Raw genomic sequence first — 25,547 nt, forward strand, 5'->3', positions numbered from 1 at the left:
ACAGGGATGAACCATCGTCGGCTGCCCCAGTCAGATGACTTTTAATCAGCCCTACACAACCACCCACCATTCAGGAGAATAAGTCAAATTCTTAAGACGTCTCAGAGGGAGGAGCTAAAGCCACAAACATCTGAGCAGGTTAACGAGACCTCGACAACGTGACTAAAGGAAACAAATGGTTGCGGAAGCTGTTCCCAACCAGCTTAGGAGGAACCCACAGAGGGAGAGGCCCCTGGGGGCAGGAGGGTGTGTCCATGAACAGTCCCAAAAAACTAGGGGAGCACAGTTCTAGACTCAAAGATGGCACAAACAGCCCTTTAGGTTCTGGTACCCAGATGGCCTGGCCGAAATCCATCCCTTTCTGCCCCATTTATCTGCCACGCCGGACAGGCAGCTGTGGTCTTCACTGTTCTCAGGGGTAATTGAGTGTGTTGGTCTCATTTGTCAGAATTACTCCAGGGTGAAGGAAGTGTCGGCTGCCCTGTTCATCTCCGGCTGTCAACCATCGCTGGCTACCTTGTGGGAATGCCCAACGTGCCTGCCCCAAGCCCAGGGCTTTGTTATCCATCCTCTCTTTTTGAGAAACATATGAAAACTTTGCCACCATTTGTCACATTTAAAGACATTTCAGTCTCTTAGCCCCTTGAGAACATAGAGACCATGTGTTACAATCCTTCAGGTAGACCTGTGTCCACAACTTGTACGTTTTCCAACCCACCCCACCGACGGCTGGTCCAGAAAGAGTGGGCAAATGGGTAAGTGAAGTTCACTGAGAGGATGGATGAGACCACACGTGCAGGACTGTAAAAGCAGCCCCGCGTTCCAGTGGAGGACCGCCACCTCGCAGCCCAAAGGCACAGCTCCGGCCCTGACCACACAAACCATAGGACCCAATGACCAGAGAGGGCACCAGGCCGCCAGACTTTCCGTAAAGGTTGCACAAACCACACCAGGCCTCTCATGCTGGCCTCCAAGGACAGGCGATCACCGGGACAGCAGCACCCTCAAAAAACACCGCAGGACCCCAAAAGAAGAAAAGCAGCACCCGGAATACTTCATAGTGGCTGAACGGACCAAAGCTGGAGGCCACACAAGCCGGCTGTGATCTGTATGACCCAGCACAGCCCACCGATGGACCTGGGTACAAACAGGCCTCAGCTTCCCACCTCCTGGACGACTGTGAACGACCATCGGTTCTATTCTGTTTCTCTGAACGGGGCTGCAATGTCCATGAGAGCAGACATCTTATTCTTATCAAGAGGAGTCGCCCCTGCACGTAATCCAAGACCAGATGAAGGTGGTACGTGTGTGCGTGTGTGTATGTGCATGTGTGTACACACGTGTATGTGCAGGTGCACGCACACTCCCTGTGAAGACTCGCTCTCCTCCCAGGCAGGTGGTTGTTGCACGTTTACCATGTCTACAGTCATTGTTCATCAGGAAACCAGCACTGCTGTTACGTGGGGAGGAGGGACCTGCAGTCTAGAGCAGCCTGTCCCACCCTTGGAAGACAGCACAGGGACAACCGCATCCCTACAAGACCTCTGCCGCCTGTCCGGTGACCCAGTCTCACCGGATGGTGGCCACGCTGGCCCGGAAGGGAGTGTGCAACAGCACGCGGGCACGCATGTGTGAATGCGCAGTGTCACTCTGGCTTCCTTAGCAGTTACAGGGGCACAGTGTCCAATGACAGCGTCTGCATCTAGAAGCGGGTCTGCCTCCGCGCCCCTGCCATGTGGCTGCCCTCTCGAGAAGCGAAACCCATGTGAGTCTCTGAATCCCTCAGTTCTTCAACAGGATCTCTGTCTCTGCATTTCTAGCTACGCTGTTTTTCCAAGAGGTGCTGGGGCACAAGTTTGAAATAACAGTAACATCTCTCAAATGTTGTCACAGACCAAAAATCTAGGGCTCCGAAGAAGGTACACCAGAAAACGCTCAACATACAGACACAGATTCACACACCACACACAACCTACGTAAACACCACACACATACTCTCTCACACTCACACACACCACACACAACCTACATACACACACACACACATTACTATACACCATACTCACACACATACAGCACACACATACACACCTGCGGTGTGAACTATTCTAAAGCATGAATGAGACGCTGTCCCTAGAAAGCAGGCGAGAGCGGTATCCTGTCATACGACGTCCCAACTCAGTGTCCTGAATGTCCTTGCCTTCCTTTCCCAGGAACAGAATGTCATTTCTACATGATAATTTGTGTCAACTGTCCCTTTAGGCATAAAACAGATGGCCTGGGAATCTGACAATCAAAAACAAATCCAAAACCAACTTTATATTTTAAATAAATTGACCACGGATGCCCATTTGGAAAATGGATGCAACAACTGCTCGACCAGCAGTCCAGGAGCCTGGGTCACTGTGAGACGTGGGGAACGGCCTCTGATCTCATCGTGGTTCAGTTACCCACACACAGGAGGAAATCACGAAGCCCGTCCCGCTCTGCTTTGCTTTGGATCTTGGGCACGGTACTTAAACTCCCTCAGTCTCTGGTTCTTATTTGCAAAAGGGGGAGGCTGTTGTTTACCTCTGAGATTTACTGTGAGAATTAAATGACCTAATGTGTGCATTTGGCAAACAGTGAGCATCCAATAAACGGGAACTTGCAATAACAGTAATAGAATAATATTACTACACAAAGTCAGCCTTTGCAACGAAAAGTACACAAAGCAAACTGATGCCTGAGAGCGTACGGCACAGAGCGTACAGCACACTGTGGTAGCCCCTGGGTGCCTGAAATGCAGCTCCTGCCACCGAGCAACGGAATTGTTAATTTCACTTAATTTTCAGTCATTTACATGTAAATATAAAAAATGACAGTTGATATAGTTATTGGAAACAAATGTTGTGAACAACGTCGGTATGCAAATCCACTTTGAAATGGTGGGTTTTATTAAATGTTTATTAAATACAGACCAAGTAGCTTTGACAAAAATTTAGCATCCAGATAGAGGTGTGCTGTAAGTATAAAAAACACACTGGATTTCAGAGCCACCATGTGACAAAAATATAACGTGTCATTAAAATTAATATCACCAACTGTTTTGTACTTTTTTAAACATGTGGCCTTGAGAACGTTTTTAACCACACATGTGGCCCGCGTTCTGTTTCTGTTGGACAGCGCAGTCAGAGCGTGTGCTGAGAGCAGATGTCACAGAGCGCACGTGCAGGCACTCACGTGGGTGACCTGCTGCTCATCACTGGAGCAGATCCGGGGCCACAGCTCTCTCCTGTCACACCTCCCGTCATGTGTGTGTTACTTAGGGGCTTACCAGGGCCCGTCAGCTCTGAGACGAGGCATAAGCATGACCTCCAAGGAAGCCAGAATTAGCGGGACAGAGAGGAAAGCAGTCAGCCCCGCCAGGCGGCCAGGAATGGGACGCCAGACTCCATGCGAATCTCCTGTGGGGCTCAGCGGTCTCGCAGCACACCAGCCGCCCTCCGCCCCCTCCCGGTACGACCCGCACTGATTACAGACGGCAGTAACTCGACATCTGCTCATCCTCAGTTGCACGAACTGAAGCCATGATGAGTGATGCTCTGGTAATGGCATGGAGTACAAAATATTAATCTTTATAAAAAGTATTCAACAGGCATCCTCCGCTTACAAATGTCCGAGCAGAATATCTATCTATAACCCCATTCCAGCTCTACATCACAGCAAGATGCAAATACAAAAATGAATCTGTTCATGTAAAACATTCATTTTATGAACACTGAGTGATGGGCTTCTTAATTTTTAGTTTGGTCACATTAAACAAATGATCCATAACGTACGTTTAATAATGGAACCTTGAGCCTGCTGCATAGAACTGAGATCCTGAGTAACACTTAATGAAAATTAAACAGTAAGACCCATATAAATGGGGGCTGGTTACTATTCATCTTTTACAGACAATCATCTTAGTTTTCAACCACCTAAGAACTATGTGCCCACATGGTTCAATTTGTTCACGTGACTTTCTCCCTCCATCCAAGTTTTCAAGCAACACAAAAGCAGAAAACAGAGTTCGCAACGGAGGGATCACAGGGCCAGTTAGTTATGTCCACCTCGTACAGATGTGGGAACAAGAGCCAGAGTGAAGGGACACAGGGACGGCACCGCTAAGCAGCAGCGGAGTCAGAAGTGACACCTGGTCCTGAGGCCAGGGTGCCTTAGGGCAACCAATCCGTGTATGTGCACATGTGGGTAAACATGTATGATTGTGGTATCTTCACATGTCAAATGCAAATTCAGTTTTTCCAAGAATCGCTTAAGGGAACAAGTCATAATCGTTAGCAGGACCAAGAGAAGAAATTCACACTGAGTAACCCTTGGTTCGTCATTTTTTCCTTCCTGAACAAGTTTCTTTGTAAAATGAAGGCGATCCAACTGCCCCGCACTGTGTTCCTGAGCCGAGTGACTGTGTAAGTGCTGTGTAAGGCCGCACCTGTGTAAGTGCTCCGGTCAGCAGGCCCTCGGGACCACTCGGCTGAGTGCTGAAATGACCAGAAATCAGGGAATCTGCGTTTCAGCCCTGAGGTAGCCCGTGTCCCGGAACTTTAACTGAAAGGGTTACAAAGAAATTAAAAGTATCTTGGAAACTGGAAGGAGTGACAGGGCAGGATATGGACTATAGAGCAATGGGAACGAGAAGCTGGTCAAAGACACGTCTTCTGGATGAAGCCATTGGGCCTAATAACAAGCATGTCATCTTTCGGAAGAAAGGAGTGCGGCAACAGATATTTTGCATTCTTTATTTGCAGAAGTGTAATAATAGCAGCAGTTAAACTACCCATTGGTAGTGTAAGAATAAGTAATTTCTCAGAAGAAATGAAAGAAGAACCAATGGAGAAAAATCGCAAATGAGTCCCACATATCAGGAAATAAAAAAATCAGAAAGACTCAAGTAAAATGCAGGGGAGACTGTGTGGGAAGTACTGGTGAGGCCAGGGACCTATTCTCCAGGCAGATTGAGACACATCCAGGAGGTGGCCTGGTGAGCTCTGGAAGAATTCCACTGGTCTGTCACTCCGTGAGCAGAATCTGACCATGTGGAAAGTGAGAAAAACAGCGAGTACACAGGCCTTTCTTTAACTAGGAAAGTGAAGGTCTTCAAGAAGATAGGTCTTGCTCAACGTGCTCTGCAACTGACTGCTCTCAGGGTGCCGACAATGAAACGTATGTGATAAAAACAATGTCAGAAACATAGTATGGCACACTCCACCTGGGGGGTGGCCTGTGCCCTCAGGGAGTAGTTCATGCAACAGAAAAAGAACTGGACCTTGAAGGAGAGCCTGCCCTGGAACAGCTCCAACTGTCCCCGGCCAGTGACCTGGAGGCGACATATCACGCAGGTACACAGCTAAGCGCTGAAGGCCTGAGAGGAATCATGAACTGGGGAGGCTGAGGAGCTTGCTGTGCTGGTGCCCAGTGTCAGCCCGACGAGATGTGACACAGACTTCTAAGACTGCGCTTCCTACTCCTGGCATCCACCGCCAGGGACAGGAGCCCACCCAGAGGAGGGTGCAGAACAGACCATAATAAGGGTGAGGCCGACGCCACCCTGACGGCTGCTGGCTCTGCACTGTGAGTACAGATACGAGCCTCACACAGAAGAAGCGAAAAGCTATGAAAACTCAATGGGCACACGAACACAACGCTGCGTGCTTCATTTACATTTATTTTATTTATGTGTTATTTGTTCATATATTTGTATTTTAGCTTGTTCCATGGGGCATTCGAAGTGAATTCTGTTTTCAGAATGCTCTGCTCATATGGCAGGTGCAAAACAGTTTGAGAGTGGGTGATGGATTTGTAACAAGACAATGCCTTAATCAGCACCCAGGGAGTGGACAGCTCCCAGCCTGGGATCCGCTTGCAAACTCAAATTTGTTCCTTAACCCCTGAGCCCTTATCTGTAAATGAAGACAATTACTCTTTTCCAATTATACATTGTTTTAAGTTGATGGCTCTGAAGCCTCACAGAACAATTAAACTTGCTAACCAACAGTCCTGAGCACATGATAGGTACTCAACAAATTATAATGGAATTGAAATCAATGTAATTAAGTAACTGAAATTGACTTCACCCTCCTAAATTCAATAAACCATTTCTAAACGGCTGCATTGTTGTAACAAATGGTCTTTTCAAAAACACATATAATGAAAGATACAGAGGGATATATAGAATGAGGCATGCAAAAGGTACAGTGCTTTACAGATAAAGATTAAAATGTTCCTATGGCATGAAAACACAGAAGAGGAGAAAATGGTGTACACATGCTACCATTATTCAAAATAGTCTCAGTTCACAGCTAGTAACATTGCTTAGAAATCGTCAGCACAACTACCTAACTAAAGTGCTCCAGAATGAGGTAACAGTGACACCTTAAGTGACTATACCACACGATGGTCCCAACCCCAATTTTTCTTTCTGTACAACATCCATCAACTTAACAAAACTACCACAGAGTAGCTCTGGGTTTAAGATTCTTTTCAATAAAGAGCAATACCTCTCCATTTTCCACAGTGCAGAAACTAAAGAGATATTATTTTGATTTGTTTACGAATCAAAGCATTCAGGTTTAGTTTATTATAGGTCTGTTCTAAGATTTAAAACACAAGAATGTGATTAATAGGGTAATTTTCAGAGATACAAATTTTCTATCTTGGATCCAATTACAATGAAAATAGCCTAGAAATCAGACTTTGATATTTCCTAATAGCCAGTCCCAATAGGTAACTTGGCCTTTACCCTCTGATTTCAAAGGGCCGCTGTAACAAATGTTCCCACCATTAAAAAGGAGAATTTCACTCTGCGTCTAACTGGAAGAATCATTCACCTTGAAAATGAGAATGAGGAAAATAATTTAAGCTTTCTAGGAGGACATTTTTAAGCTCTGTATTATTCAAAAATGGGACACAAATGAAGTTTTATGAGGCTGATTGCTACATTGAAGGAAAAAGCCACGGGACGGGCTAGGAATGTGGGAAGGGCACACATCCCATTCCTACTCACTGCTAGATTCCAACCATCCCAGGAAAACAAAACAAGGAAACAAAAACTAACAAAGGGGGTGCCAATGAATCCTGAGCTTCCAGCAAGGGAATCCAGCAGGAGCAGTAAACTCCTGTCAAGACCAGGTAGGCGTATCTCCCACGGACTCTTCAGTTTTACTCATCGAATCTCATACACACTACCCTCCCAAAACAAATCTAAGAAAATGATTAGTACAGACCGTAGTAAGCGCCACAGAAAATCTGCCAATTGCACTGGTCACTTTCAATATGGCCATCTCAGGTTGATCCCTTTTATTCCAGTTTTTATAACATTTTGTGGGCATAAATCTTAAACCTCAGTGTCCTAGTATTTACTTTAATTTAATTACATTGAAATGTTTCATTTCTATTATAGGATTTAAGCTTTAATTTTTTCAGCTTTTGTCAGATATCTGGGCAACAATATAATCGCATGGGAACAAAGCTACAAATGCACAAATTATGAAGATCTGACCTTTCTGTCTCTTTTTATCTTGCTTTCAAAATCTGCTCACTCCACATCACAGATTATATGCAAGAGTCATCTTTCTGTGAAGCACATAATCTACTTAGCCAGCTTTCAGGCAGTCAAGTCACATCAGGAGACAACGCTTGGAAGCCATTACCGCCCATTCATTGGCTCCCGTGTACAGCATGCTAACAAGTCAAAGGCTCATCACCTTGGCACTGGAGCGGGAACAGGAACATGCAAGGTGGATTCCAGTCACCAGCATCGGGATCAGCCCCTCTGCACATCCTCCCTTTTCTGAAACAATGCCATTCACTCTTTGACCACCAACACACAAAAACATCCTCGTGAAATGCTGTCATGGCTGGGATTTGCTTCAAAATCAAGACTGACCGTGCTTTAAATCAAGACTGACCATGACATGAAAACTTCAAAGCCCAGGGATGGGTTCATGGGCTTTGATACTCTTCCTCCACTTTCTGTATGTTTGAGATTTTCCACAATTTTAACCTAAAGCTATCTGGACTCCAAAGGTAGCGTTGAAATGTCCTCTTCTGCTTTCATATTGCCACAAAACTGGGAATTAGATCAGAAGCAAATAAAAGACCACTCCAATTTTATGAAACTGCTCCCAGATGGCCTTTCATATCTCAAGTCTCTCACGAGTCTTTTCCTTCTCTCATTAAATTAATCCCCCAAAGCCATCTCCCTCCTCCCCCATGGTCAGTCCATTCAGATTCAACACTAGAAGCCACAGCCAGTTTCTGTGTGAATACACACCTCTCCTCCCCAGGATCGAGTGAACTATGTGTATATGCAGCTGGTCAGGCTTCCTTCTCTGCTCTGCTTCCCGGGAAAACCAAAAAGGTGCTGGCTTTGAACAGCCATGTCTATTTTTCCTCATTCCCTAAACGTGCATTGTGGGGTGAGACAGAGACAGAGCAATGACCAACCCAATGAGAAGAACGCCCTGCCCCAGGGAGCTCTCAATCCAGAGAGGGCTTACAGGCAATAAGCAAGCCCTGTCAAAAACACAACCATTTCACCCTTTGGAGACTGTCAAGAGGAGCCATGGTGCAGAGTGCCCGGGGGTATTTCATGCAGGGTGTTCAGAGCACCTGCCTGCCTCTCAGAGGAAGCTCTGAAGGTCCCTGCATTATTCGGTCCCAACTGTCTTTCAGCTGGTATTTGACATGCTAATTACCCTCTCAGAGGAGGGTAGGGTCTTAAGTGCCATTTTCTAGTGAATCCTCAACATAAATGAAAGAGGTGGCTAACACTGGTGCATTCAATACTGAGCACAAATCTCAGTCCTATTCACATATTAATCTTCAAAATATATGATGTAGGCAACGAGAAAAGGGCAGCTGAGGAACACGGAGCTGGGAGGAGAGCTTCTGCAAGGGCACTGAGTGAGCAGGTGACAGGCAGGAGCTGAGCCCAGGCCATCTGATCATAAAGGCGACACCACCCTCAACCCTCTCATGTGCTGGCTGCCCTCGTCGCTGAAAGGGCCTCAGAAGTAAATAGTGCTTTATTAAAGAGGAAGGAAAATCATCTGTAGGAGAAATGATGCAAGCCAGGCATTCACTTTATAAAAATCAAAGCAAAGGGAGAGGGGCACATACTTGGAGAAAAGGCTCATGTGGCTGACACACAACCGTGTGCTGCGAGTGGCCTGAACTCTCAGAGGGCTGGGGACATGGGCCCTATCTACCGTGGTGTTTCCCCGAAAATAAGACCTAGCTAGACAATCAGCTCTAATGCGTCTTTTGGAGCAAACATTAATATAAGACCCGGTATTATACTATATCATATTATATTATATTTTATTATACCCAGTCTTATAATATATAAGATCCGGTCTTATAGTAAAATAAGACCGGATCTTATATTAATTTTTGCTCCAAAAGACGCATTAGAGCTGATGGTTTGGCTAGGTCTTATTTTCAGGGAAACACTGTATCAGCCGTCCACAGTGACAGACATGTGATATGCCAGGTCTGCCCTTCAGCCGCTGAGCAGCCTTCTTACATTTGGGGGTGATTTCTACATGATGAGCTCAGTCTCCCCAGGACATAACCCAGAACTCAAATCCACAGCCACCCTTGCGAATACAGCAGAGGCCTGGGTCCCAGGTTCTGCCGAGGCATGACTCCTCAAGACAGAAGAGGAAAGAAGCAGTGGGAGGAGAGATCTCTGCGAAGAACTCCTGTTTCCTTCAGACCAGGGTGTAGGCAGCATGAGTCGCAAGGTGCCGATTCACACGTAGCATCGCAAGTGGTACACGTGTGAGCAGAGGGGACAGTGACAGTGGCCATGGTGTCCACCCAGGTTGGGGCCAAACAAAACCCTATTTGCCAAAAGGCACCTCTGTTGTCACCCAACAAACTGCTGGATGCGTGCTGCGGTTGTGTGTCCTTTAGAGGGACAGAAGCAATAAGGGAAAGGATGAGAGTGTCAGGGCACCGTAAGGGGTGGCACACAGGGACCCAGGCCTGGCAAGGAAAGACTGTTCTGCACAGAAGCAGTTCCCGATTCAGAATTCACTGCCAGCCTCCCAGCACAGATCAGCTTTTCAGTCCTGCTGAAATGAGACTGAAACTATGCAATGCCTTTGATATTCAAGGCAGATGGAAAGAAATGTGCGAGAGCAAAGCTAAGGGAGTCTCTTCTGTGAGTCTCTTTTGCTCACGCTGATGAGCAAAGACCTGCCTTGGAAAGCAACATGATGCCCTCTGATCACATACCCGAAAGAACGCTTACCAAGGGCTAGCACAGTCAGGAGCTTGTGCAGCTAAACCTAGTTCTATCAAATTGTGAAAATCTGGACACATGGGGAGTTAGTTTGATTGGTTCCACTGGGACCAGGAAATAGGACATAGACAACAACATTTTTTACGAATTAACAAGAAATGGAACAAAGCAAAAATATCACAGCCATCATATCTCATCAGAAAATGGTTTGGCTTTAAATATTTATACCGAGTGTGGCAAAGAGTATTTTACAAAAGTAATGACATCTTTGTAAGAACAAGCCAAGCAGAAGATTTCCCCTGATAAGTCTTTCTTGACAAGGAGGTAAGATGGCTGTTAGCTGCTTTAAAGAGGCAGGGAGCTTGCAGAGAAGAAAAATCAGGGCTGTCTTTGCTATCCTTCATGTCTTACCCAGAATTATCCAGAAATATTACCCAGAAATATTAATAAAACTCAAAGCCTCAAAGTGGAGCCATTTTCTCATTGGACAATAAATTCTGAAAGGCTGCCAGGCAGCCAGTGCGAGTCTGGAAGCAAACTGGGCTCGCAGTTACGGCTTAGACAACTTCAACTGATTGGGTAATTCTGGGGCTGCTTGTAAGACTTGAAGCTTCAGGCTAATTTTGGCACATTTAGCCCATGATCACTTGGGATTCATATATTGCATATAATCTCATTTACTATGTTGGGTACAACTTGCTATTAAGGCTCAATCCCAACTTTGTACTTAAAAAGAGACAACTTATTCCAAAATATTATATATTCTGGTAACTTCTTATTAAGCAAAGCTACTGTTTAATAAAGAGCTATAAATGCTTAATAAAAGCTATAAATGTTTATTTGCATGTGACATACTTGCAAAACAGGACTTGAGGCCGTCGATGATAAGACTTACAGAGCAAGACTGAAAGCAGAAATGGGACACCGGAAGAGGAACAGAAGCACAATCGCCAAACTGCTAGGAACTGCTAGGCTGACACAATTACCAACATAAACGGTAAGCTTCCCTGCAAGTTTAGAGTAAGTTTCAGTAGAAAGAAACATTTCCTTTAAAAGAACTTCTATTTTAAATATTTTTAATTGAAACTTTATGTCTTAGGTTCTCATGCAAAGAAAGCTAAATGATATGTGGAACAAGGTTTTGCAATAGACATTTTGAAATATGTGTAAATGTGTCCTCAAGAAGGTTCTCCCTGTATCAACTCTCAGTAAGAGTTGAATACAATCAATCCACTGACAACTGTTATTTATTGAAGGTACTGGTGGTACTGATGATGGTGGTGGTGGTGGTGGTGGTGGTGGTGGTGGTGGTGGTGATGGTGCTACTGTATGTGTGTTGGGGTTGGATGGTTAGAAGAAGGAACACCAGTAACCTACCTAGAACGACCCAGATATAAAACATTCAGGGGATTTTACTTGCTCTGGTATAAAGTTGAGTCCACATGGAAGGAAACAATGAAACAGTCCCCACCCATCAGCTCTGTCATCATGCCTTCCTTGAGCCATAGCGTCCCTCAAGCTTTAGTAGATACCTGGAGAATGAGCAACTCAAGATCCAGCCCTCCATGAGAGTCTGAGAAATACAGGATTAATGGCGTAAAGAAGATTCATGTGCTTTGAGCTCCCAACAATGGCAACGGTGCTGACTTCTTAGGAAAGAGAAATGAGCGTCTGGCCCAGAGAGGTCTGCACGCAGGGGATGGAGAAAGCTCCCCACTTCTTGGTTGGATGGGTTTTTCTCCAGAAGAACATCCAGATGAAGTCTTAACATAATCTCTTAACAGGAGCCTCAGCTGTGAGTGTAGACTCCAGTGCATTTTATAAAGTTAAATCAAGAAATGAGATTAAAACGAGGGTCTAGTTTTAATCTCATAGGGTCTAGTAGCCCAGAAGGCACAAAGCACTAAGCCAGACACACACTGAGTTCTCAGTGTAGCCAGTAACTCAACGGGACATCCAGGCATGGGCTGATCCAGCTCTGATACAACGCTGTGCGTGAGGATGAAAGAAAATGAACAGAAGAGCCAATGTCTGCACAGAAATGGATTAGAATAAATCTATGATTCTCAGCATGTCACTCAGTAGTTTTCATATTTGCCTCCAATAAATGAGGAAGGTTATGGAATTATGCAAAGGTTTTACGCTTTCAATAAAACTGCTTGACAAGTGTAAAATATTAATTCAGTCTGCCCAAAAAGAAAGAAAATGATTAATAAAAAGGGTAGGGAGATAATGTAGGGAAACAGAAGGAGTTTTTCAGGACAAATGAGTTGAGAAATCATTAAAATTCTTCTTCTTTTGAGCCGGGTTTGAAGAAACCCTGTCAAAGAATGCAAAGTTAGGAAGAGACAGAACCATTATATCTAAATTTAAAGAAAACTTGAAATTTTTCTTTGCAATCATCTCCACAGAAGCGAGTGATTGCGTCCCCAGGATAAAGACTCACATATTGTAGAGGCGACAATATATGCTGATTACCCCGGGGCTTGGTGCACACCTAAGTCACAGACGAGGAGGTTCTGCCTTCCCTTGTCAATGATCTATTACCTATGCGATACGTCAATTACTGTTCTCTTGTAAGGGCTCAATCTTCCTGTCTTGTAATAGAGCTGTTTTAATTGGTTGCAACCTCCACTTGTTTCAGTGAGGAGGAGAGAATTCAGAAGGGGCAAGGTCTACAGACAATGAGTAATGTGACAATTTAATGAATCCGGGGGTTCCACTCACCGTGCTGTGTGAAGAGGTCACTGTGAACAATTTCGATCAAACAATACAGCTTCTGAATGGTCAGCAAACCCATGGGGACATTCAGGATGAAATCAGTAAACATTTTGCTATGAGGAGAAACACAATGGAAAGAGTTTACAGATACACAGCAAAATGATCCAAAATGTTACAAGAAAGCGTGAAGCTGCAAGGTCATTAAATGGTCATGAAATGCCACGAGAATAGTGGACAATAACCATTATACAATATAGGACAAAATCTCACCCAAAACATGCTAGTTTCAAATGTTATTTTTTCACTTCACACCCACTAAAATGGCGAAAAGTAAAAGATCGTCAACAAGCTTTGGCTGTGCTGTGAAGAAACTGGAACCCTCATACCATGCTGGTGGGAATGTCAGACGGTGTAGCCACTTTGGAAAACTGTTTGGCATTTCCTCAAAATGTTAAAAATAGTTACCATATGACCCAGCATTTCCACTCCAAGAGAAATGAAAATATGTATCCACACAAAACCTTTTAGATGAACTGTATCAACATTATTCATAATACTCAAGAAGTGGAAACAATCCAGATGTCCACCAATTGGTGGATGGATAAACAAAATGCAGCATGTCCAGAAAGGAATAAAATTCTGACACATGCTACAACATAGCTACACCTTGAAAACATTACAATAAGTGAAAGAAGACAGTCGCAACAGGCCACATATTGTATGATTCTATTTATGTGAAATGCCAGAAAGAAAAGGCAAATCTGTAGATACAGAAAGTACATTTGTGGTTGCCTAGAGGTGGGAACAGGAGATGAGTGTTATTGCTCACAAGGGATCTTCCTGGGGTGATGAAACTAAAATTGGATTATTCTGATGGTCGCACAACTCCATAAAAATACTGAAGACTATTTAACTGAACATTCTAAAACTGGTGAACTTCATAGTATATAAATTATATCTCAAGGGAGATATTTTTAAAAATTTACTTTTTCAAATGGCCAATGATACTATGAAGGAGTATTAGAAAAAGAGTTTTTATTAGTAACTAAAGAAAGACAAATTAAAATGGTGAGATCCTTTCTCACCTTCCATACTGGCAAGGTTCTATAGAATCGTAATCCCAGGTATTGGCAGAGTTTGGGCAGACACACACCAAGAGACACCAGCAAAAGGCTGGCTGGACCTTTTGGATGGCAACCAGAGGGAACTATTAAAATTCTTTTACGAAAGTGCAAGACCTAGTAATTGCACTTCTCTGCTTATACTAATGACATGTCAGGGCAGATACTACAATTACATTACAAAACAATTGTATCCTAGCATATTCTACAACTATAAAAAGAGGACCCAATCTAGCACCCACTAGCACAGCACTGTGGCCTGTTCTTTGTCATCAAAAGGGCTGGGTTGGCAGTGATGCCTGCCACTCACCAATCACGTCATCATTGACAATTTACTTAGCAAACAAGTGGGCTAATAACAGAACCCAGGTCATACCACTGCTGCAAAGACTAACCGAATAATACATGGAAAGAGCTTTCTGTGGAGAAGCACATAATCAATGCCAGTGTCTATTGTTGTTATTTAAATAAATGACGGGCCAGCAAATGAGGAAACACCATGCAAGTTACTAAACAATCTGATGGACAAGACTATTCGGGATGTGGCCAAACGACATCTTAAGTGTGGGAGCTGACTGCAAAATCATAAATACAATGTTGAATGTTTTCACGGGTGTGTGTGTATGTGTGTGGGCACGAAAGATAACTAGAATTAGAAGAATCCAGTGAAGTTAAATTTGAGTTACTCTCCTCTGTGAGCTCTTCTGTTTCTGCAAAACATGAATCCATTTCTAAACGGGAAAAAATATACACCGTGTTTCCCTGAAAATAAGCCCTGGCCGGACAGTCAGCTCTAAAGTGTCTTTTGGAGCAAAAATTAATATAAGACCCGGTCTTATTTTACTATAAGACTGGGAATATAATATAATATAAAATATAATATAATATAAAATAATATAATATAATATAATATATATAATACCTGGTCTCATTTTACTATAAGACCAGGTCTTATATAATATAATACGACTGGGTCTTGTATTAATTTTTGTTCCAAAAGATGCATTAGACATGATGGTCTGGCTAGGTCTTATTTTCAGGGAAACATGGTACATAATTTTTGACTAAATCAGTAAGATAAGGTGTCCAAGAGGGCCACACACATGCATAAAGGGCCAAGGGACCAAGAGCAGACAGCGCCGGCGCTGGGGAAGGGGTCTTTGGATCTCCAAGCACATGGCCCATTGCGAACATGGCAGCATCCCTCCCGTGGGCGAGGGGCTGGTCCCCGTACACAAGGAGGACAGGCCAAGTGCATGGTGTGACCCACAGGACACAGCTTCCCCGTGTCCTCTGTTTCTCCAGACCTGAGCTCCCAAACAGGAACATTCACTGGCAGTGTCAGAGGATTCAACAGGTCTGGGCAGGAACCCAAGATTCTGCGTTTTCTAACCAGTTGCACGGCGCTGCCGTGGGCACCCCTGAGAGCAGTGCTGCAGAGACGGGCGCTGAAGAGGTGGGCACTCCAGAGACCCGGGGACAGGCACGCTGCCAATGGGCCCGTGTTTCTCCTTTTCTCATTCGGGGCCTGCTAAGCTCTAAGCAGCGCGGTCAGTTTCCAGGACCAGAATATAAATATGTCCATGCAGGACAGTAAATCCTACAGCACATCAGAAATAGGAGGATTTGTGGAGGGGGGCAACTCCCGACAGCCCCCTCCCCTCCTGTCTAAGGCACAGCGACCATACACGGTGACCTAGGTCAACATAAAGTACAGGTAGGATGACCGTCTTTTATTCAGGTTAATGGCCTGGGGACAGATGGCCCTTTGCTAGTATTTAGGTGGGTTTTTTAGGCTGGTAAAAACGGGGCCATCACCTGCGTGTAGTTTATTGTGTCAAATGTTATATCAAAAGCAAAACAAACCCGAGTTGTTGATGTCAGGGGTTCAAAAGCCTGAGGATGCATTTGCTCACGTCAGCTCTTTTGAGGGGGCAGTGACATCTGTACCACAAAACCACGAAGACTGGGCTTGGATGGCGGGGGTGGTAAATCGGGAGGAAAGAGGATTTGGTCCCCAGCCTAACTCCTGGGTCTGAAAACTAGTGACCAGCTTCCTGAAGTTTCATTTTCTTTTATCATCTTAGATGACAACTTCTGACTCTTGGGCCTGAGGCTCACAGCCCTCAGGTAGGAGATTTACGAGAAAGAGGAGGTAAGGGACGAATGTTAAACTCCTTTGTCAGCTGTTTTAAGTGCTGAAAACAAAACCCAAACCCAATAGCTATACTGAAAGTCAAACCCTAAGAAATGCAAAATGCCAAGTTTGCATTACATATCCAGTGGGCTATGAAGAACGGTCTAAAGAAAACATTGTGAATGTTGACAGATGACGTCTTTTCCATATAAAGTCATAATTAGCCAAGCATCGTAGATACCACCCCTAGTGTGTGCTCCACAAAAATCCAGCGTCCTGACCTCTGGCAACACATGACAGAACTGCAAGCATCCCACACACTAAATGCACTGAAGAGGAGGCCACGAGGCAGGCGGAAAGCCATCAGGCCCTGGCTGCTGCTTACCTGAGCTCTTTGGGGTCAAACACCAGTTTCACATCGTTGATGATCGTTGGCAAGTATTTCAGCGCTGCCCCCTGCAAAGCAAGACCAAAGAAGAACGCTGAGCCAGTGAAGTTTGGCAAATGTTAATATACATTTATGATGACTATGACGAGCCACTGATATCCCAAGAGAAAGATCACTTTCTAGGTGAGAAGCTGATGGGAAACATGATGGAAACGGAGCAAAGGAAAAAACCCATGATCCACAATGGTCATTTGTTACATGGTGACCTTGACACCTAATGCCAGCATAACAGCAACAGAAGCCAACATTTTTGCCTGCTGACCAAATGCCTGCACTGTGTTACTCTTCTCCTTAACCCGCCAGCAAATGACAACCGTGCCCTTTGAAGAGCCCTCTACCATTCAATGACTGCAGCTCTACCAGAGTCAACCATTAAAATGATTCTTGGTTCCATTCCAGAACTGTTTCCCTGTATATCTGTGCAGCCCTTAATTAGGAATCATTTTTTCTTTAGTAATTTTCTCTGTTATATTGACATTATGTATCTTCTAGAAAACCAACGCTCTAAAAAAATACAGTGATGGTAATACTGAGAGATCCCAACACATGCTATGTGCTATGCTAGGGCCCTGGTATAGTTTCTCTTGAATTCCAACAGCACTCCACAGGGTTAACTGAGTTGGGAGGCAGGGAAGCTGACCATGGAGATGTCAATTATTTAGCCTTTGATCACACAGCACTGAACTGAGCTGGAATTAAAATTCAGTTCTGTGAGAAGCCAGGACCTCAGCCTCTTGTCTATCTCTCATTGGGAAAAGTCCTGCATTTTAAGTGTTCTGACCAGGACTGCTCCCACCCCCACCTCGGACCCTAAGTGACTCCTTACAGCAGGTTGGCCTTCCCCTCCCGGAAAGAAATGGATGAAAATAACACTCATGCTAAATACCTCCAGGGGTTGCATTAAAGCTCAAAAGCAAACTGAAAGAGAAGAGGATAATAATGGGAAAACTGGAGAATATGATACCTGTTACATAAATAATTGTTACCACTGCTTTCCAGAAGTAAGTGGGCAGAAACCCCGGTTAAGTATGACACCCTCAATACAGACAGTCAATGAGCTGATTTGCCCCCAAGGGGCACAGGCTCCTCCCCCTCCAGCACCTAATGAAATTCATTCCATACCTCGCACTCCATGTGAAAATTTACTGTAAATGAGTCATACATCTGAAACGTAAAACTATAAAACTTCTAAAAGAAGATCCTGTGACTTTGGGCTAAACAGACTTCCTAGCTTTGACACCAAAAGCATAATCTGTAAAAGCAAAAACTGATAAATTGCACTTCATGAAAACTAAGAGCCCCTGCTAAAATAACAAGATGAGCCACACACTGGAAGAAAATAATTGCAAGTCACAAATACAGCTCTGTATCCAGCATATACAAAGAACTCTTAAAACTCAATAAGAAAGCAATCTCCCCCAACATAGGCCAGAGATTTGAAGAGATTTTTCCAAAAAGGGGGCAAATAAGCCAGTAAAAAAACGCTCCCACCATTTGTCACCAGGAAACGCAAATTAAAACCACAATGAGATATCACTACTATCTATCAGAATTGCTAAAGCAAAACAAAAAAACAGACAATACAAAGTGCTGTCTGGTGATACTGCTGGTCTGAATACAAAACTAATTCCATTACTTTGCAAAAGTGCTTTGCAATTTCTTACAAAGTTAGATATGCCCTCTGCATATGGCCCAGCAATTACACTCCTGAGTGAAATGAAAACTTTTGTTCACAGGAAACCCTATATATGAATGTTTACAGCAGTTTTATTTGTCATCGTCAAAAACCAGAAACAACCGAAACGTCCCTCAAGAGGTGAATCCATATGACGGAACACTCCTCAACAATAAAAAATTTAAAAAGCCCGTGTTACACACAACACGGATGAATCTCAAACGCACTCTGAGAAGTAAAACAGGACAAACTCAAAAGCTACAAACTGATGATTCACAAATTTGAAAGTAGAGGCGGCGCAAATAAAGGGAAGTCCCTGGTCCCAGTCCGCTCGGATTCGGAGCCAGTCGGTCCACCGCCCAGGTGACAGTGAAACCACCCCCACTCAGTCGTCACCATGGATCTCAAGGTCTCACAGTCAAGATAATACGGGACAGGAAAGCCACGTCCTCCACTACGGAATCACAGGGTTTGTTCTTGCAGGTGTTAACCCCATCTTTCAATGCCGGTCAGATCACGGGATCCCAACTACCTGCTTGGAGATTCAACTTCTGGAAAGAGCATTAAGTAGAAACAATTGCATTCTGGTTTCAGAAGTCTTGCTTCGACAACCTAGAAGTTGCTTTGAAAAACGAAAAAATATTTATGGTGACATTTAATAATGAGCCTCTGCACAGCTGACTGCTCAGGCCCGTAGGTGTCTTATTTAGTTCGTGACGGCCCCGACAGTGAGGAACATACCAGCTTTGTGCATTTTATCCTCTACCCGCCAAGGCACCATTTGCTTGTGGCGAAGGGATCAACTCCATATCACAAGGACAAAGCAGACAGCGACAGACTAGACAGCCCCTTATAGCCCACCTTCCACATGCTGCCCTGAGGTGGCCCAGCGCTGTGTCATCCAGGCAGGCTGAGCGCCAGAGCAGGGCAGGGACAAGCGAGGGCTTCCCCACGTCCCGCACACGAAGTCAGGGCGATGCCCACAGACAGGGGCCTGTGATCCCAAATCACAACCAAAAAACTGTCATCCTTCCAGAGAACCTGGGACACAGTAGAACTTCCATGATTCCCAGACTGACAGCTTTGTAGAAAACACCTCTTTCATTCTCAAGAGACACACCACCTCTTGGCTCTCAACCCAGAGAAGCCGCCATCCTTAGCTCAGAGAGGCAGAGGGAACTCCGACGTGCAGCCCACCACAGGCTCTCCACCTTTCTTGGGAAGCCTGCTCCATCACCCACTCGTACTGAGGACCACATCGAGCTTTGCACACATCTAACACTGGTTATTTTTTGAGAATCTTTTGAGGTCCAAAGGCACTGGCTTCCTCAGTGCAGCTGCGTGGCTTGGCTCGATGCAGGTCTCCTCCCAGCGGACAGAGCCGCTGCTTCCAGAGCTTCCCCAGGTGGAGAGCGCCCGACAGGTAGAGCGGGGCTCCTGCACGGAGGACAGACAGTGCAGGTAGAAGCTCATCCATGGAAGACACCTGCAGACAGGAAGGTCCCGGATACGGGCAGAGCACCTCCGCAGGCAGGGTCCTTAGAAGCAGAGCCGGTCCCACAAGGACCAGGGCGCCAGGCCAGGTGGGCTGCGCACAAACTGGCCCCCAGCACGGCAGCATTTGCAGTCAGTGATGCTCACTGGTGACACATGGTGGTTAATAGCGGCTGCCCCCAGGACTGCTAGGAGAATGGACTGACGCACAGGAGGTGAGCTCAGCACGCTCGCCACACACGCTACTGCCCAACAAACGCTGGGCACTGCTGCCACTGACAGTGGGGCAGGAGGGCGCATAGACGTGTGCAAAGAGCAACACGGAAAACGGCTGCAACATGCAGAACTCTCCAACTCGCCACTCCATTCTGCGAAAACTTTCACCTACAAAGTCCTGTATGAAGAGGTAAGCGAAGACTAGAATCCTTTGCCGAATCACAAAGCCATCTGCACAATGGGAACGGAGGATATCTGAGAGGTTTTCCTTTTTTTTATGTTTTGGTCTCAATTTTATTAATCTTTTGTAAATCAGTTCTTTATTTAATAAACAAAATCTTGCTTGGAATGTGTGAGGCTCTTTTGACTTGTGGGGGAGAGGCTGGAAGGGCAGTATGTCGGCAGCCCTTCCCCAGGAGGCCGCCCAGGCCTCAGCTCGGTTCCCTGCAGACAGCGGGATGCTCATAACTGATTCACTGGGGGTGTGGGATGGGGGTGAGAGGGGAGAGGACGATGCCTGTGCCACGTGCCCATGAGACAGAGCTGAGTGAGCAGTGAGGCCTCTTCCTCCATCCCTCCAGGGTGACGAGCTGGGAACTCCAGAACCTGTGAGAACACCCCCCTATGACAGGGCCTTGCTAGGAACAGACAACAGTACATACAGGAACTTGGATGAATTCACTGCTTTTAGCTTTGTTTATTCATCTCCTGATTTTTAAGTCATAATTTAACTTATCAAATCAACGTTTGCTTCCTAAGAAAGTTATTTCTTCAGATCTGATATTAAATCTATTTTAATTAACATAATGACAGTTTAAGTCCTAGCTTGCTTTTCTCTTGGAACTTGGTAAAGCTTTCATCTGTTCATCCCATGATGGATGGGTCCCACTCTAAATGCATGGGGGCCTTGGGGCCACCGACACATGTGCAGTGACACCCTGATGAGCTGAAAACATGCTCTTCATTCCCCCACACACTCAGGCACACAAAGCATTTAGCTAAAACTGAAATTACCTCCAAACACAACAGGGCTCCCCACCTCTGAGCAGTGATTGAAAGCTAGCAAACCAAGGAAAGATACCAGAAAGAAAAGTAGAGAGAACACTGGCCAGTAGTAAAGCTATTTCTGTTTATATTAAAAGACAGGCAAGTTGCTGAGTGTCCCCTTAAAACTGGGCCCATTGAATCCCCAGGCAATCAAGAACTCATGGCAGCGCACGACCACAATTCTGAGGAAGGAGAGTAGGTCAGAACTGAATCAAAAGGACAAGAAACACACAGAAACCCAGGTTTTATGGGGAAAAAACTGAAACATATAAAAAGGATTAATAAATGGCAGGAAATGCTAAAATGTTCTAATTGTTGAAACAGTTCAGTTTGAAGAAATTAAATAAATTTGACACTCTTCTCTAAGCAAATTTAATTGTCATGCATCTCATGAGAACGCCACCTTAATCCCAACTGCAAACCCAAACCAAAAGTGCACTTTCTATCTACTATTGGTTTAATGGTGTGTCTCTCTGACTAAAAATATTACCACTGATGATGATTAATAGACACTATTTTAGGGTAAAGTTCAGGCTACATTATTCAGTATAATTATTTTAATTAAATCCATTAGCATATCTTTATATAAGATTACAAGAGCTATGGGTAATACAAAATAAGTTTTGCTTGAATAATGTATGAAGCAATTATTAATTTACATATTTCTCAAGAAAACGCATATTAAAAATGATTCCAGTTGGAGGTTTTGAGCTAAAATATAGTATATGGTCCACAAATTCTCCTTTCAGACTTAAGTGCTCTGTCTTTGGAAGATCTGGGACATAGCCAAACAGCCTCAGAAGAACCAGAATATTCTGCTGTAGGAAAATGTAGCAAGACCAGTTTGGCCAACAGATGCCCCAGGACCCGAGTTTGTGCCTTTCCTGGGGAATGAATGAAACAGGGCTGGACAGGAGGGCTTCAGGCAGCTAAAGACCGGAAACACCCAGCACACTGGAAAGATTCGAGGATGCACCACTCTGAACCACCCTGCTGTACGTGCTGTAGGCATCCAGGACAAAAAAGAGAAAGATGTTAACAGAGATTGCTTACATTCCTTGCACCCTCAGAAATAACGGCTGCCTTCATCCTTTGTTACCTTAAATCTAAAAATACTTCTTCTCTTTGCAATCAGGCTTCCTCTAAGCTGAGTCTGGTCTTTAAAACAGCATCTCCCATCTCTACTGTGAACGCTACAGTTCATTCAATCACAAATGACAATACTGCAGTTGGCGGAAATCATTCCTAAGAGTAGTTTCATGTTTCAAATTCACAAAAGTTCAAACCAAACAATTAATGAAAAAACTACAAACTTACTACTAAGATTCTTCAATGAACCCAACACAAGCTCCTTTACTTGAAAACTGATTTACTATGGCCAACAAACATATGAAAAGATGGTCAACATCACTAATCATTAGTGCAAATCAAAACTGCAAGATATCACAAGATAGCAATTGCAAGATATACCCATTAACGTGGCTACTAACCAAAAATAAATAAAAAAGAAAATAACAGGTGTTGGCAAACACATGGGGAAATTAGAACCCTTTTGTACACTGCTGATGGGAATGTAAAATGGAACAGCCACTACAGAAAACGGTACGGAGTTTCCTCAAAAACGTACAAATAGAACTACCATATGATCTAGCAACTCCATTTCTGGGTATAGACGCAAAGGAACTGAAAGCAGGATCTCGAAGCTATATGTGCACACCCACATCCACTGTGGCATCGTTCACAACAGCCAGGAGGTGGAAGCAACTCAAGTGTCCACCAATGGATGGATGGATAAAGAAACTGTGGCAAAGAAGGAAACAGGAACTACACACTGGTAGTCACAAAATAGTCCCGGGCATGTGAAGTACATTGGGAATATAATCCATTATGTTGTAAAAAGCCCTTATCAGGGGAATAACTTCTTCAATTATATAAATTCCTAACTGTGCTGTATACCTGAAACTAACAGAAAATAAATTTGAATGTCAACTGTAATTAAAAATATACTGTGTTTCCCTGAAAATAAGACCTAGCCGGACCATTAGCTGTAAGGCATCTTTTGGAGCAAAAATTAATATAAGACCTAGTCTTATTTTAATATAATGTAATACCAGGTATAATATAATATAATATAATATAATATAATATAATATAATATAATATAATACTGAGTCTTATATAAGACTGGGTCTTATATTAATTTTTGCTCTAAAAGATGCATTAGAGCTGATGGTCTGGCTGGGTCTTATTTTCGGGGAAACACAGTAGCCATGCACGGTCTCAGGTGAGTAGAAGACTAGTTGGGGTGATCACTTTGTGAGGGGTGTAAATGTCTCATCATTATGTTGTTTTGTGCACCTGAAACTAATAATAAAAAAAAGAAAAAAGATGAGATTAAGAAAAAGAATGTGTCAAATACCTACAATGGAGTGGAATTCAGTCTTAAAAAAGAAGGAAATTCCAACACGGGCTGCACCATAGATGAACCTGGAGGACATTACACTCAGTGAAATAAACCCGTCACAAAATGACAAGCACTGTATGATTCATTCCACTTATATGATTCGTGTTTCCCCGAAAATAAGACCTAACCAGAAAATCAGCCCTAGCATGATTTTTCAGGAAGACATCCCCTGAACATAAGCCCTAATGTATCTTTTGGAGCAAAACTTAATATAACACTGGTCTTATTTTCGGGGAAACATGGTATCTAAAGGAGTCAAACTCACGGAGACCAAAAGTATTACTGTGGTTGCCGGGGTGGGAACAGAGGGGGTGGGAATAGGAAGGTGTTGTTTAATGGGGACAGAGTTTAGGTTTTACAACATGAAAAAGTTCCAGATATGTGTTTCACAACATTGTACATATAGTTAATACAACTGAACCATACACTTAAAAGCAATTTACAGAGTAAATGTTATCTTATGTGGCTTTGAACACAATTAGAAATAAGTAGAAAAGTTAATAATTTGCCATGCCTTCCTTGGAGAATATCAACAACGGGGAAAGTGTCTCCCGTGTTTCTCAGGTGGGGGTGGGGCAGGAAGGGAATGCTGTTTTCACGGGGCAGGACCACTTTTAGTACTGCTGGCTTCTGCCCATTAAATGTCAGGAATAACCCTCTGCGCAAAAAAAAAAAAACACAGTCATTGTCACAATCAAACATGCCCCTGACATTCCCAAACAGCCCCTGGCTGAGAAGCATCAGATAAGACAAGAGAGTCCTGTGTCAGAACTGGGTACACCCACAGAAGCCCTCAGCCCTTGGGTCAGCCTGGCCAGCCCTGGGCCACTTGCACACTCCAGCCACAAGTAGCTGAACTTCAGAACAATAACCAGTTTCTATGCACCCAAGTCTGAACTCCACTCTGGGGGAAAACTCAGTTCAGGCGCCCTCTGCTCTGCTCTCGTTCCCTCCTCTCTGGTGGCAAGACACACTATTGAACCCGCTTCATCCGCGTTTCCAATGCCAGGGGAGCGGAGACCAGAAGGCAGTTAGCTCAAGGACGGAATAAACAATAAGACAACACATGGTCCAGGTGTAGCTCCCATGACTAAGGGAGTAAGGCCAGGCGCCTGCGGACGTGGGGCTATGTAGCAGGACCTCATAGCAGGACCTCGTAGCAGGACCTCGTAGCAGCAAGTACAAGGCGCTGGAAAGAAAGGGCGGACATGAGAAACCGCAGCACAGCCCAGAAGGAAGCTCTCTTCTTTGGAGCCATTGGGCTGTCCTTAACCTCCTAAAACCCATTTGCCAGGAATTAAGTCATACGAAACAGGAGTATTACTGTAATCCAGGCAAGAATACATTTGAATTAAATTACTGAACTTTTTTTTTACTTTTTACCAGCACAGCAGTGTAACTTATGAGGCTCAGGGAGGAAGGGAGCGATCCTTTGAACAGGCTCCCAGATTGGCAAAAATTGGTTACCTCTCTAGACAGCTTCCAGGAGGCAAAGCATGCCTTCTAAGTAATGGCGATTTTCTAAAACACACTGGAAATTCAGAAGTCAACAGACAGGAAAATTGTCCAGTTCGAAAGCATCGTTAGAGCCTGAACTGCAGTGAAGCGGTTCTGAAAATACTGACTGGAGAATGTCACATGTCACACTTGTGTTTTACTTGTGGTCTGAGTCATCTCACAAAACAGAGCCTTTGAGGAGCAAAGGAGTGAAAGAGGGGCCCCTGCAGGACAGCGGAGGCACAGAGGAGGGAGGACACCCACTGGCTGTGTGTCTGTCAGGCGCAAGGCCCTCCCCAGCCCCAGCCACCTCCTGCGGCCCCCATGCTCCAGCCACCTCACCAACCCTGAGAAAAACCATTAGGGATGACGGTCAAGGGCGTGGCCCCATCAGCAGGCAGAGGCGTCCCAACAGGGGGAGGAAAAGCCCTGGCAG

The 25,547-nt window shown here is 44.5% G+C and overlaps 1 protein-coding gene across 2 annotated transcripts in view; it reads right to left on the minus strand.

The window, feature by feature from the left end:
- DOCK1 (dedicator of cytokinesis 1) overlaps positions 1-25,547 on the minus strand; it is a 444,845-nt gene that overhangs the window by 286,134 nt on the left and 133,164 nt on the right. For both annotated transcript variants that reach the window (XM_019728239.2, XM_019728238.2), the window contains exons 24-25: positions 16,656-16,726; positions 13,019-13,125 (exon numbers count right to left, since the gene is read on the minus strand). In XM_019728239.2, coding sequence (XP_019583798.2) covers positions 13,019-13,125; positions 16,656-16,726 — 178 coding nt within the window. The remainder of the gene's footprint in view (positions 1-13,018; positions 13,126-16,655; positions 16,727-25,547) is intronic.

Source organism: Rhinolophus sinicus, linkage group LG07 (genome assembly GCF_036562045.2).
Source record: "Rhinolophus sinicus isolate RSC01 linkage group LG07, ASM3656204v1, whole genome shotgun sequence".
Lineage (NCBI taxonomy): Eukaryota > Metazoa > Chordata > Mammalia > Chiroptera > Rhinolophidae > Rhinolophus > Rhinolophus sinicus.